Genomic DNA, 14,450 nt, shown 5'->3' with positions numbered 1-14,450 from the left:
CACAAAACAACTTACATTCTCCACAAAGTATGTTCTGCACAATGAAGGGGAATCTCATTTTTATTCTTTTCAATAGCTCTGCTCTCTTATGCTATCATACAAGCTTCCCATAATGTTTAGTGCCACTGTGGAAAAAAAACCCCAGCTAAACCCTTACCTTGCAACCTTCGCAAGCATGGACTCCGTAGTGATAGCCCGACGCTTTGTCTCCACAGATTCTACATTCAATGTTTAAGGCCACATTGGGGAGCTCCTCTCGGCTACTCGGAAGAGCGGTGAGATTCACAGACGAGGGGCTTGAGGCTGGCGAGAGAGAATCTGACAAGGGAAGAAGGAGGAAGCTTTCGTCATCCCCGTCCACTTACCTGGAAGCCTGTTCTCTGAGTAGTTCTAGCCAACGTGACACTCTAGACCAGGGTGGGGGACTGTGGCCCTTTTATGACCTGAGGACTTCAACTCCCAGAATCCCTCAGCCAGCCAACCTGGGAGTTGAAGTCCACAAGTCATAAAAGGGCCCTAGTTCCCGACCACAGCTCTAGATCAGGGGCCCCCAACCTCCGGTCCGTGGACCAGTACCGGTCCGTGGCCTGCCAGCAACTGGGCCGCACAAAGAAGCAAAGCTCCATCCACAGGATGCAGGCAGCACACAAAACCACACACACCCTCCGGTCCGCGGAAAACCCTCCCTCCACGGAACCGGTCCCCGGTGCCCCAAAGGTTGGGGATCTCTGCTCTAGATGTTCAAGAGGCAGGAATCGGAAATGGAGGGACACAGACATCCCGTGTCCCCTCAGAAAAAGTCTCCAGAGGAAGGGAAGGTTTTCAAAGCCATCAGCTGCCTGGGAGTGCTGGGGGCTTCTAGGAAGAAGAGAGAAAAGAGGGCGAGCAATATCTCAGTGCAAACTCAGGCAGGTGATGGTGGAAGTGAGCCCTACCGAGGGCAACTTCAGCCGCCGGCGGTGCTGGTGAAGCAGAAAAGGCAGACAGACAGCAAAGCAAAAGAACTGTTGGAAGGAGGAACCCAGAGTCTGACAGGTGTGTCGCTTCCCATCTCTAGCTGAAGGCCTGAACTGAATTCTCCCGCTGCTCCTCCGTATATTTTCTTTCTCAGATTGCGGGCTGAAGCAGCAGCGCCTCTTAAATCACCAGCAAGCTGCAGAAGGCCCTGCGCTGACAGACGGTGGTCCCAATCCTGGAAAACTCTGCTGTAGTTTCACCATTTGAGAGAGCCGGGGGGGGGGGGGGACTCACGGGTAAGTACTTATCTTCCAGTATTCCCGCTTTTTTTGTTTTCTTTTTAAGCCAAACACTGTCCGCACCCCCCATACATAATTTGGATATTTTCTGAAGCACAATCTCGGGGTGGGACTGCCCCTTCTTGCTTTAGCAACAAATAGCGTCACAAGAGAAACACAAAATACCGGAAGACAGCAGGTGTCTTTCATCACTTTTTCAGTCCTGAAAATCAACCCTCCAGCCCTCCCAAATAAAGGTCTGGATAGCAGGAGCCAGGAGCCAAGGCGGGAACGTTCACGGGGAGAAGAAGTCGCCTCGCCAAGGCAGGGCACCTACGACGGAGGCGTCCCTGAAGGGCCATGTACGTCTTCTGCTTCCAAGCCTCGGCTGAGGGGATCCACCGCCTTCCCAGACCGGCTGCTTCCTATTATGTCGCTCACACTTAGCTCCCTCCAGAGCTTAATCTTTCTTCTTTATCCGTTAGTTTTTGTCTTACGCTCTGAAGCAAAGAAGCTGGCTTCCTGTATGATCCAGGCCGTTGGTTCAAGGTTCGAGAGGTTAAGAGAAAATATCATTTTTGAACCCTTATGCACCAACGCCCTCTTGGAAAGCAAAGTTTGTATAAAGAAGGCCTTTTTGCTTCATTTGAATTCAATTCCTCTGAATTCTTGAAATGACAAGAAATAATTTAAGACACTGCCAGGTACCCTTCTGAGATAAAAATGCAGGTTTCTTCCCAATAAGTCTTATTCTGTATCAATATAGAAGAATATTTATTAGCTCAGGATTGAGATGAGGCGTCCTTGGTGCTCCCTGAGCTGGGCTGTTTAATTCCAGACCTTTCATGACCCAACTAGGGAACATCATCAGCGCATCTTGAGAGCAAACCTCTTTGCCTTCCAGCACTGGCGACGTTTCCTGCTTTGGGTAGTGATACGTTTGCAAGAAAACAGCCAAGTTCACGGAGCGCCAAGGACCCCTCGTTCTATATCAGATCCATATTTCTGTAGGAATTGTGCTCTGACCAGCATCTGGCCTTTCTTTTCTAAGCCTCGTCTCTTCCTCTCTCAAAAAGAATTCCAAACAAAATGAAAAGCACACCAGGCTTTATAGGATGGGGTACAGCCCGCTTGGGGGATCTGGCTGGGGGTGCGTACTTAGGAATGCTAATTACTATCACAAAAATTGCTCCAGAGCATTTCCAAGTTTCATACAATCTTAATTGTAACAAGTGACACAGTCCAACATTCCTGTCTGAATTCAGAGCATGCACAATTATTTCTAAAAGGATCCCAGCCCCCCAAATCTAGTTTCTTCCTAGGGAATTTAGAAAACAAAGCACTTAAAGCAATCCTTATCTATACAAAATACAGACAATGTGAAATGATGCCCATCAGTTAACTTCTTTAGGTTATCACGTGCTTTTCAGAGCTGCCTCTGAAGCCATTAAGACAAATTTATCTACATGATGCAAGATAAAATTAAAGGCGGTGGCCGTGCTCTGAATTTAAATTTCATCATCTTTATCTTTTATTATCTGATAACAATTGAAAGGTTTTTACCTGTATGGACAGATCCGTCTGAACCGTTTCCCAGCGACTGGAAGTCAGTTAATGCTCCAGAGCTCTCCGCGCTTATAGTCAGCGAACGTTCTTTCATGCTCTCCATCGCTTGCAAAATGTCTTAAGATAAAGGAAGAGGATCTTGATAGTCCTTTAAGGGAATGAAGGGGCAGAGCTGGCTGTACTCTAAGTCCACCATTTTGATGAGGTCAAGTCTTTCCATAAGCATGTCAGATGTCTGAAAGGCAAACAGGGATTTCGCAAGGCAAACTAAGCCATTCCTTTGTGGTGGGTGACCCTCTCTACTCCTTGTCCGTGAGCGTTTTGGCCAAGTCTACTCGTACAAGGCCCTCTGTGTTTTGGAGGCCACAAAATTCCAGAAGTGGCTTGAGGCAAATGACACATCCAAAGATTCATGTGCAATAGACAAAAATGCCCCTTCTTGTGGCTGCGAACTTTGGGTCCTGTAAGTGCCACCTCAGACTCTATTTCCGATGGCTCAAACGTGAAAACAAATCTGAAATAAAACTTGGCATTGCGTCTATCTTTTGACCAGGACATCTTTGAAACAGTGCCTCAAACAGATTTTTCTTCAGTCTACACATCCTCTTTTTAAATGCTCCCCCAGGAAAGTCACCATAACTTGTACAATTTTTGGCACGTTACCCCCTGCTATGCATTTAGAGCAGGGTTTTTCAGCCTCGGCCACTTTTAGATGGGTGGACTTGAATTCCCAGAATTCTTTAGTCAGCATGCTAGCTAGGGAATTCTGGGAGTCGAAGTCCACCATGTTAAAAGTTGCTGAGATTGAAAAACACTAATTTAGAAGGAAGAACCTCAACCCAAGAACCCATGAGAAATTCAGCTGCGCTGCCTTCAAACATCTTTGAGCAATCTGGATCCCAGCATCTCCCTTCGCTGGGGAAAAACCTGCCAAGCAAGCATTCAGCTCATGAACAGAAGAGAACAGACGTGTTAGTCTTCCGTAGAGCGTATGGGTCAAGACATTCCCATCCCTGCCCAGTAAGGGTGGGGCTTCAGAGGGAGACCCGGGGCCCTGTTTATTTCACCACCATTCTGCAGCTCTCTGCCAAGGCAATGCCAGCACAGACATTATTAACATCAGTTAAGTCTGGAAGAAGCAACACACATTTGCTGGTGCCCGTTCTGAGGCCCTGTGGGGCCAAAAACAAAGCTTTGGGGAAAGTCTAAGTAAGCTGATCTTTTTTTTTGAGGGGGGGGCTTTTCAAGTACAAAATAGGTGTCTCGACTCCCAGCAAGGCTAACGTCATCCACCCTTAACCCTCTCCAAAAACGATGCCTCACCCTCCCCATCAAGATTTGCCCTCCCTGCAGGCTAAAACATAAAAAAAAAAGCTGTAGTCCCGGGTGGCAAAGAAGGCTGGATCAGCCATGACATAAACAGAAGCCTCGGCATAGGTTAAAAATCCCTTCCCCACAGCACATTCCTGCCAAATTGCCAGAGGGGATCCATTTTCCTTTCTTCTTTCCCGATTCCCCACCTTACTTGCCGTCTCTAATGTTTAATGGCTGGGTACGAGGGGACTTAATATGGCTCTTTGCTTCTCATGTGTAATCCCTCACCTGGACATATTAAGCAGAGCGAAGGTCTTCTTTTTACTACTTGAGTTGGCTTTCCCCGTAAAGCAAGGGTGGGGAACCGAGGCCCCTTTATGACTTGTGGACTTCAACTCCCAGAATTCCTGAGCCAGCACGGCTGGAATTTTGGGAGTTGAAGTCCACAAGTCATAAAGGGGCTATAATTCCCCACCTCTGCTGTGAAGGAATCAAGAAAGTTGTACGACTGAATCTCAAGGAAGAGCATCACCAAAGAGTTACTCTTGCTGATATTTATTAGAACAGGACTTTCTGATGACTCACCTCTAGCGGTGCACGGATTGTTTTAAAGAAGTATTTCATTTCAGTCTTCTCTTTTGTTACTACATGTGGGAACAAAAGCATTCTGAGCACCTATGAAAACTCTTAATCTAGAGGTACTGGCAACAGTCCTATCACTGAAGATGCCTACGACCGGAAAAGTCATCTCGTTGCTGTTTCTGTTCTTTATGTTAATTTCCTAGATAAGCAGACTTTCTTTTAGACGGTACTTTGCAAAATCAGCTCTATATACAGGTGAAACCCAAATAATTTTGAAGCTCGGATGCTCTCACAGAGCATCTCTTCCCGTGCAGGATACGACATGCAGCAAGATCCAACATCTGTAACACAACCCTGTGTCTCTCTTGAATCCAGTCCCAGCAAGCTCAAGAAGCCTGGGAGCATGAGCGAAGATTTGCTTTTACAAAGGACTAGATACGTCCAAAAAAATCTCACTTTCAAGCTAAAGTAGGACAAGAGCACGGGACTTTGATTAAGATAATATAAAATAAGGTTAAGAAGACTGATCACATAGCAGCACAAACATCCCAGAAGTACAGGACTGTAAACTACGCTAGGAGACAAAGAAATTGCCCTCTGCAGAGGGAAACACAATAACATTTAAAAACAGAAGAAATAGGGAATGTTCTTTGACAAAAGTATTGCCTGCAAAGATTCCCACTACTCCAGAGATACACAGAGTCCTTCATGTATCAGTCTATGAAAGGCTGGCACACAAAGTTAAGGAACAAGTATGCCCATGGTTGCCTTGTACAGGACCTGCTGGAAGCACTACTCCTACCTTCCACCTCCAATATAGCTCTAACTCAGAACGGGGTAAGATTTTCTTCTGACTTACAAAATGCTCCCTCAACTAGCTAGACCAGATCACGCCGGGCTGAAGATTAGCTAACATCCCCCTAGAAAACCTAATTTTAAAAGGGAAGGGAAAAGGAAAATAATGAGAAAAACTGACTAATTTAGGAATCCAACAACTTTGTCCAAGTAGTTTATAAAAGAGAAAGTACAATAAGTACAATAGACTTACAAACATTTCACACTTGGAGTTACAACAGCACTGAGAACAGAATCTGTCCTCAAAGTTTCCTAAAGCTGCTTTTTTTTCAGGAGGCAACTGGACTTCCTTTGTTTTTCCCTTGAAGACGTTTCTCTTCTCACCCGAGAGGCTTCCTCAGCTCTGACCGGATGGTGGGGAACAGAAGGATTTATACTCCTTGCAGACAGCTGCTCATTTGCCTTCTTTCAGGGGGTCCCTGAGGCCACTTGGAGGGAGGCCTGTCTCCTCAGGGTCACTTGAGTAGTGAGTAACTTATGAGAGAACTGAAGAAGCTTCTTGGATGAGAAGCGAAATGTCTTCAAAGAAAAATAAGGAAGCCCAGTTGCCTCCTGGGAAAAAAAGCAGCTTTGGGACAACTATGACCCGGAAGACTGAGAATCTCCTCAAAGTTATGACGGTCACACCACCCGTCTGGTCAGCTGATTGAAATTTGGGTGCTTGGCAACCAGCTCACATTTATGACCGGTTGCAACGTCCTGCAGTCACCCAATCCCACTTTCCGGCTTCCTCAGCCAGTTTCCAACAAGCAAAGTCGAAAGGGGGAGCTGGATTCCCTTCACCGCGTGATTCGCTTAATGGCGGCAGTAAAAACTATTGTAACATTGGATCTGGTCACAGGATGACTTGCTTAACAACCACACTGCTTAGTGACCAAACTTCTAGTCCCAATCATGATTTAAGGACCACCTGTAAAAATAAGACAGTGAAGGAAAGCACGCGCAATAATATCAGCAAATCAATTACTATAAAAATATTTACCATTCTCCGACTGACCCTTGTGCAGCAGTTAGTAACAGACGAGGAGCGACTCTGACTGGGGATTTTCTCCCTTTTCAGCTGGATCCAAAGACGCTCGAGAGGGATTGTTACAAAGCCCCTGATGACCGGCAGACCTTCAAGCGCAGAGTCCGCCCACAGAGAAGGGCAATCGGCGTGAGAAGGGAGGGCAGTGAGAACCGGGCAGGATTTAGCTAATCCCTCCCCGTCAGCCTGCCTTGTAGATTTAAAGAGGGCAGAGCGTGGCCCGGAGTGCATGGAACTGCTATTCTAGTACTGGAAAGTCAGGTGTGTCTGACTGAGATCCTGTGACGTGCAGCCTTCAAGCAGGCCAGAAAATTCAACGGCTATTTCTCCCCTTTCGGAACTAGCAAACAACGCTTGAAATACAGAACCACCCCAGACTCATTAACAAAGCTAACTCTGTTAACAGGCAGGGCAGTTCTCCTTCTTCTAAGCCAGGCCGGGTGGCACCACCTTAGCTGACCTTGAAAGGAAAAATTAAGCAAGGTCAAAGTTTCTTATTGGTTGAGTGGGAGGCATCCCAAGGCTGCAAGCTAGACTGCCGAGTCAAAAAGACACAGGGGGAGGGAAGGCCCATTCCTCCCGCCCCGTTGCCGAGAAAACGAAACGGGCTCCAAGTCCACGAAGGCCTGGGGAGCCGAGCTCAACTCAAAGTCGTCTTTGACTTTTATCTCCTTCTGTGCACAGGTGTGGAATTGCAGCAAAGAGTCTGATACTCACCATCCCTGGGGTGTGTGTGTGTGTGTTACTTGGGAAATATTACTGATCAGAACAGCCCACACATTGCCGAGGGCACACATGTTGTGATGCCCTTTCTGAACACTCACTATCCAGGGCCTTGTTATCCTCCTGTTGGTTCACAGCTCAGTTTTTGAGTAGGCCAAGCCCCAGAGACGCCTGCCAATCAATGCTGTTGAACTCTGGGCACAGAACCACCTTCCAGCAACTATTTTTTAATTTTCAATCTCGCCTTATTATTTATCAATATTAATTATTAATATCATATTATTTATTTTCATAACTAACTCAGGACAGCAAACATACCTAATGTTCCTCCTTCCTCCTCTTTTCCCCACAAACAACAACAACAACCCTGTCAGGAAGGTTGGGCCGAGAGTGACCGGCCCAGACACCCAGCCGGCTTTCACGGCTAATAAGGCAGAACTAGAATTCCCCATCTCCCGGTTTCCAGCCGCTGCCTTCACCGCTAGGCCAAACCGGCTCTCGCGGACACTCCTGAGGTGACCCTCCCAAACCGTCGAGGCCTCGTTCACCGGCAGAGCCTCCTCAGGTCAGCCGAGATGCCCGTGAAGGTGGCTTTCATTTGCTGAGTCAAGAGGAGTCCAGGGAGTTTTCGCTACAATCACAAGAACAATACAGGTGTTGCTGCTCAAAGCCTTCCCAGCTCCAGTCCTGAATGAAACCAGAGCATGTGGTTCCCGACCCACCCGGGAAAGGAGATAGATAAGCATTTATTTGTAAAACTTTTCAATAAAAAAAAAAGAATAGGACCGGCGTTTGGGGAGAAGGGAGCAACAATTAATCCAGGGGTCTTCCAACTGGGCCCTTTGATGACTCGTGGACTTCAACTCCCAGAATTCCTCAGCCAGGCATTCTGGGAGTTGAAGTCCACGAGTCATCAAAGGACCAGGTTGGAAGACCCCTGAATTGGCATAATTTTACTGGAATATCTGGGGAGAAAAGCTGTCCATCTACGAAGAGGGGGAGGGATGCTGCAAAAGGATCGGTGACCGTTCCTTCTGCAGCCAGGGAAAGCCTCGTTTTAATTGAAATGATGCTCGTGGTCACTGGGAAGGGGGAATAAAGGCTGACGAGGAAACACAAATCAGAAGCCAAGCAGAAGTCTTGCCGGGCCTCAGAGAGCAACTGCACGTCCCTTGTCAGGGCCACTTCAAAGAGGTCAATCGGCTGTGAAGAGTTGAAGGAAGCCAGTTTGGTGTGGGGGTGAAGCGGCTGGCCTAGAAATCAGAAGTTCTCCTCCCGCCTGCCTTCCTTCCTTGGCTGAATGCCAGCTGGAGGACTTTGGGCCCTCTCAGACCAACCCACCCCACGTGGTTGCTGCTAGGGGGGAAAGGGGATCTGACTGAGCAGTTTTTAAGTCTTCAAATGGATAGAGCTATTTGAATCGTTTGACAGAGAGACAGACTTCCTTCCTTCCTTCCTTCCCCCCTACCCCCCCCCCTCTTTATTGTCAAAACCAATTTACTGTTGGAAAGGAAATAAAGCAGAATGAAATCCTTCCACATCAAGAAGAAAAAAGGTTTAAAAAACCCTGAGAAACCTCGGCCAAGTCATCAAATGCAAGAAAGCGGTAGGCCGGGGGGTCTTCAAAGCCAGGCCCGCTGGCTGGGGAATTCTGGGAGCTGAAGTCCAGAAGTCATCAAAGGGCCACGGCTGAAGACCCCCCTGCCAAGTGCTGTGACAATTTTCCTGTTGGGCAAGTGAATACGACCGTTTTGAGTTCATCCATTTTGCAGCCACGTTTTTCTTTGGATGCCGACAAAAAGGGAAAATACGATTTTCTGAGTCAACTCATGCAGCTTATTATTTTCGAAAGCTTAAAACTCTTTGTCCCGAAGTGCACATACAGATGCGGTGAATGCTGCTGCTGGCAGGAGGGGGAGGGTTAATTCTAGCTTGTGATTTAGGTAGAAGTGAGGAAGTATTTTAGTAGAACATGCCGTTAACAAATGAGGTATGCTTCAACAAATCATTTTAATTCAGTGTTTCTTCAAATTACTGGCTGTGAGCTTAATCCCTTAAAGCCCTCAAATCTGATGAAAAGGAGCGAACGTTAGGGTGGGGAGGGAGCCCCTCCCTCCACCATCAGGCCCAGCATAAACATGTGCGTGAGGGCTACTCCTTTTAATGTAGCCTACGAATCACAGTCACAATTTTGCACAACAATTTTAGTCTAGCAATTATTTGAGCTATTATTTCCTACCCTCCTGCCAACTTCAAAGCATGGAGGCAATGCTGCAAAATAAGCCAGAACGCTGTCTTAAACATCGAGCGAGGCTGCAATGAGAGTTTATTCCTAACATGAGTGGATGTCTTCGCTTCTTTTCCCTATAAAAAAATATATGCATTACTGCCCACACTAACATGTCAGAAGGCACGTGTGCTAAACCAGATCAGCCATCCGTTTGCTGATAAAGCTGTGATTTAGTGTAATGTCACACTAAACCAGAAATTAGGTTTGAAAGCCCACCGTTATTGGTTTCTTACGACGCAATAATCCCAAATCAAAGGAAGCACATTATCAGTCTACTTCCAAGAAGAGTTAACAAGCTTTCCTCACCATTTGCTGAAAAGGCGCACCTGATTTTTACTAAACCCCATTCAAGCTGGAGGCCAGCCCCCCCCCCCGTGACATCTGGGCGGTTGTTTTCCAGCCTTCTAATCTTAGGTTCCAATAAGAGAGACGCCAGGCTGCCCTTGGAGAAGTAGTTAAATATTCACTTTTCATGTAGGACTTTTGACCAAAACGGAGATTCAAGGATAGCATCCGGTCTGAGATGGCCAAGCTTTACCACTTCCATGCCAGGTTTGATTTCTGGAAATACGCGGCACAACTTCAGCCCTAGGTTTCTGTCCCAGAATTGCGTGGATTCTTTTTCCAGAGAGACGAGCTCGGAGATCCCGTCCTCTTTCCCACTGGGTCCTCTGAAGCAGCTTTCCACAAGCCGGTGCCCGGCAGGGACTTGGGCTTCCACCATCCCCAGGCTCTGCCCGTGACAGCCTGGCCCAATTCAAACTCTTATCTCCGCTTACGAAAGCCGCACTCCCTCCCCATCGCTGCCTCGTCCCTATATTTGCCACCACAAGAACCCCTCCTGCCCTCCATTCAGGCGGAGGTTTACCGTGAATGACTCTTGTTCAGAAAAGCTAAAATGAGAAATGGGGAACACACACAACTTGCTTCCCAGCAGACTGTGTCAAAGAGTTGAAATACAGGCACGTTAAGGGAATTAAAATTGCTTAAAATTGGTGCTTAAAATTGCACCAAATAAGCCATTATGTGCTTTTTTAGAAATACATAATTGGATCTGCTGTCAGTTTCCACACAACCACCTCCCTCTTTTAAACAGTGAGAACTTCAGCAACAGGAACTAAGGCATCTTGTGCCCCTATCAGATTCTCTCCTTTGTTGCACTTCTCACTGGGTGGGCGGGGGGGGCATTAGTCTTGTAGAGGACACCCTTGTGTGAGGGTGTATTGCCCTAATTGGCACGTCAACAAGAGGCAGCCGTCGGCCAACTGGGCCAGTCTCAGAGGCGAATGTGGGTTGGTCCTAATTAAAGTTTGGATGCGAGACCACGAAGAACTGCCAGATGAGGAAGCTGGAAGCACATCCTGGAAGGAGGAGAAGCCAGTTCTCTGACACAGTCGTGAAGATTGCACAAATAATATCCGAACGCCCTCTGGAGTTCCTTCCTCCGTTATTACAGAATAACTGAGTCGGTGGGCTTCTCCAGTCCAGGGCCCTGCTCCAGCAGGAGACCCCGTACTATATTCTGGACAAAGGGCTGTCCGTTTCTTCCACCCCGCTTTCTTTGGCGTCTTGCCCAACCGGCATCTTGTAGGCACAAGGACCGTTCAGGACCCCAGGGGTCTCCTCGTCCTCCCAGCTGCTCCTCCCCCTCCTTTAAGGGGGGGTCAGGGCAGCCCCTCCATCTGCAGCTCACCTCCTCCCGGCTGCTCTGTATCTGCCCGCAGCTGCAGGCTCCTACCAGATTCATTGCGAAACACACAAACAGGCCACAGTTATTTACAAGTTGAAAAGCCAGAGTGGAACTGATCTCTGTTTCTGGAAGGAGTGACACGAGAACAAATTCCTTTTGGTTGAGCAGAAAAATGGGCCAGTGTCTCTTTCCCGGGCTTTCTCTATTTCTTGCAAGACATCTGCATGCATGAAGTTTGCTGAAGCAAGAAATCAGCTACTTAAGACGCACGTGTGGATATCTTCAAACCTGTTAATAAGGGCTAATATCCCTCTATCATAAAAACCACATTAGAGGAATATACAACCCAAATGTGGATTTATGGGTCGTGTTGCAAACAACCAAACCACTATTTACAGCCCATGATCAACATTCTAGCAGCCGTTACTCAAGGTGGAATCTGAACCGTTGCTGTAATATTGCGCTGTTTCCGCCTCAGAAAACACAACATGACAGCCTTTCTGTGCTTCAGCAGCTCTGGCAGACAGGAGGACAGTGATTTTAATTATTCTCATCTGTACAGCACAACTTAAAAACGTAACCACACCTGGCCCAAGTCAAGTCGGTCAGTTGTTCTTAGGCTGCCTATTGCAACATTTCAGCCTATTTCTGTTCACAACTTAACAGAACCGGTAAAAAAAAAAATCTCCTTCTCCTGACCCAGGCAGTCCTTGGATCATCAGCGCCCACGTGGCCAGTGGAACAGTAGACTTGTTAAAGTCTTAATCAAGGCCAGGAGGTTGGGACATTCCTTACCTCGCGTGGCTGGTGGGAGCTGCTTCCGAGAAAGTGTGTCCCACCTCTCATGGGACAGAGGCCACCAGCACACCTTCCTCCGGTGATTGCACGGGACAGAATGCATCCGGGTGGGGCAGGCCCACATTTAGCTGGCTGCAAAGCCATCTGAGGCTTTAAGGGTGCTAACCGGCCCTTTGGTTCAGACCCAGAGACACGTCATAACTAATGCAACAATTGCCTCTTAAGTGTTAGCACTGCTGAATATACCAGCCCCACTTAGCAGCTGGACCAGCTGAGCATCAACTTGCAGTGTTTCGTACTGTCTATCCATTCTTTGTTGAAGATGAGTCATTACTGTTGCGGCCTCTTAGTCTACAATGATATGCAACTGGCACACCAGTCAGAGTTGGGCAACCCCCACCCGCCCCCACAAGCCCTGACGGTGACTCCTGGAGGATTTCCAAAATGCAGCAAACCCTGGAGTAACCACGGGTGCGGCAGGACCTCCCTGCGTGCGCCCACCAGGAAGGCCCCCTCAGAAAGGACTAGACGCCCGTCTCCAGGCCCCCATCGTCCCAGGCGTCCAGACAGACGCCATTGCCAAAGTTACAGAAGGCCCCCCAGACAACCCACAAGATCCACTCTCTCCTTATCACTCTCTGGTACAGCCATCATTTGGATAGTTCCCTGCATAAATGGTTTGGTTTGCACAAAATGCTAAGTCGTAAGCCATGATTTGGAACCACAGCTTGCTAAGAGGAAACAGCAGGATGCCCAGGGTTTAGAGCAACACATGGACCCAGTCTCTCATCCCAAAGGGCCACTGGGCAAGGGGTGGATTCTGTGGACAGCCTTAGAGATGATCAGGCTGAGAATAGCCAGTCACTGGTCATTTAACGACTCCAGCCAAACATTTCCAGTCCCGGCAGTGCTGTTCCTCCCCTCAAGCAGTCTAACTCAGAGTTAGCAAAGAACCAGATGGTCACACCACGTCCCAATTTACATGCCAAGACCACCCTATTCAACGCCCCTAAAAGTAGATCACAGGATATTTTAAACCAAGCGAACTACACAGATGACTTGATTCACAGCCCAGCTATGTACGGCTGGAGAATACAGTATCACTGAGAACCATGAAAACTGAATCAGAGGAATAATAATTCCATATGCAGAGATAGGAAAAGCTCACAGGTTTAGGAAGGTTTTGGAAAATTCCAGAAAGTTCTTTTCTCCTCCTCAAGCTACGTGGAGCTTCCTCCAGACCAGGCAGCATCCAGAGATGAATTGCCTGAACTAGAAACCGTTCTGTGTTCCCAGTCTTCTACAATGCTCAGAAACGTTCCTTTCCTGAATCACAAAATTTTGGCTCAGGAAGGAAACTTCACACACATTCCTTCTTTAGCCTTGTAATTAACATTTCCAGCATGAAGAGGCAATGCCTACTGACCCAGATTGTCCTCATTCTAAAAATATAAGCGATCATTGAGTCAACTCTGGGAAAAGATCTCTCTGCAGAGGCACACTTCAGCAAATAGGTTTTGGGTTAAAACCAAAGCAAACAACCCTTCAAATAACATGTAATATGCAGCTTTCAAGGCATATAGGCAGCCAGCAATTTCTGAAATGAAATTTAAGGATCAGACTTCAATATCCCATAATGAAAGTGGGTTACTGATGTGTGCACTTTACATTTTTAATTCTTGTAAGATTGAGCAATGGGAGGGGGGAAAAATTACCATCAGCTCATGGGTCCCAGCCTCCAAACAAAGAACCAAGGGGCCTAACACAAACAGAACGGTACTTTACGACTTTCCCTATTTTGGACATTCAAGACTGGGAAATTCCCAGGGTATGTTAATTATAAATTGTACCTACCATTTCTGACAGGTTTTTGGAAAACTAGAAGTAGAAAATGTGTCCACTTTTTGTTTCTCTGCCATTATATAGGTGCATTTGCTTGTTGCTGGCAGATCCACCAAGAATTCTGGACTGCTTCTACTTCCACCTTAAACAGAATAAAAATAACAGGGTTCACATGTGGTTAAGTTGCACAAATACACCTGGAATTTGTCTATTCTAAGAAAAAAACGTAGCAACCCAAATAAAATTTACTCATTAATAGATAAATTGCTTGTCCTATTAGATAGTAAAGATCAAGGGCGAATTCACTGCTGTTCATTTGTCCAAAGTTTCTGCATAAACGACGCGCCTTTTTTGTGTCAGATCAGAGAGAGGGTTCAAAGGTTTTGGTGATTTTCAAACGAAGATATACGGACATGCTACAGTTTTAACTAAGTGGTCACCACTATAAATAGCAATCACGCCTTTAAATAGATTTAAAATTTAATAAAGCCTGAATGTTATCCAACTGCATTTCCCTTTCTCTCCCTA

The 14,450-nt window shown here is 47.0% G+C and overlaps 1 protein-coding gene across 2 annotated transcripts in view; it reads right to left on the bottom strand.

Moving 5' to 3' along the window:
- Window positions 1–14,066, bottom strand: part of PPARA (peroxisome proliferator activated receptor alpha) — a 29,287-nt gene extending 15,221 nt beyond the window's left edge. The window contains exons 1-3 of one of the 2 annotated variants that reach the window (XM_081331526.1): window positions 13,935–14,066; window positions 2,799–3,036; window positions 158–318 (exon numbers count right to left, since the gene is read on the bottom strand). In XM_081331526.1, coding sequence (XP_081187652.1) covers window positions 158–318; window positions 2,799–2,904 — 267 coding nt within the window. In that variant the 5' untranslated portion in view covers window positions 2,905–3,036; window positions 13,935–14,066. The remainder of the gene's footprint in view (window positions 1–157; window positions 319–2,798; window positions 3,037–13,934) is intronic. The other variant, XM_081331527.1, reaches the window with a different exon arrangement.
- Between the last annotated feature and the right edge of the window lie 384 nt (window positions 14,067–14,450).

Source organism: Vipera berus (assembly GCF_964194415.1).
Source record: "Vipera berus genome assembly, chromosome: 6".
NCBI classification, from domain to species: domain Eukaryota; kingdom Metazoa; phylum Chordata; class Lepidosauria; order Squamata; family Viperidae; genus Vipera; species Vipera berus.
Note: the sequence above shows the minus strand (reverse complement) of the source record. Positions and strands in the feature narration are given on the sequence as shown.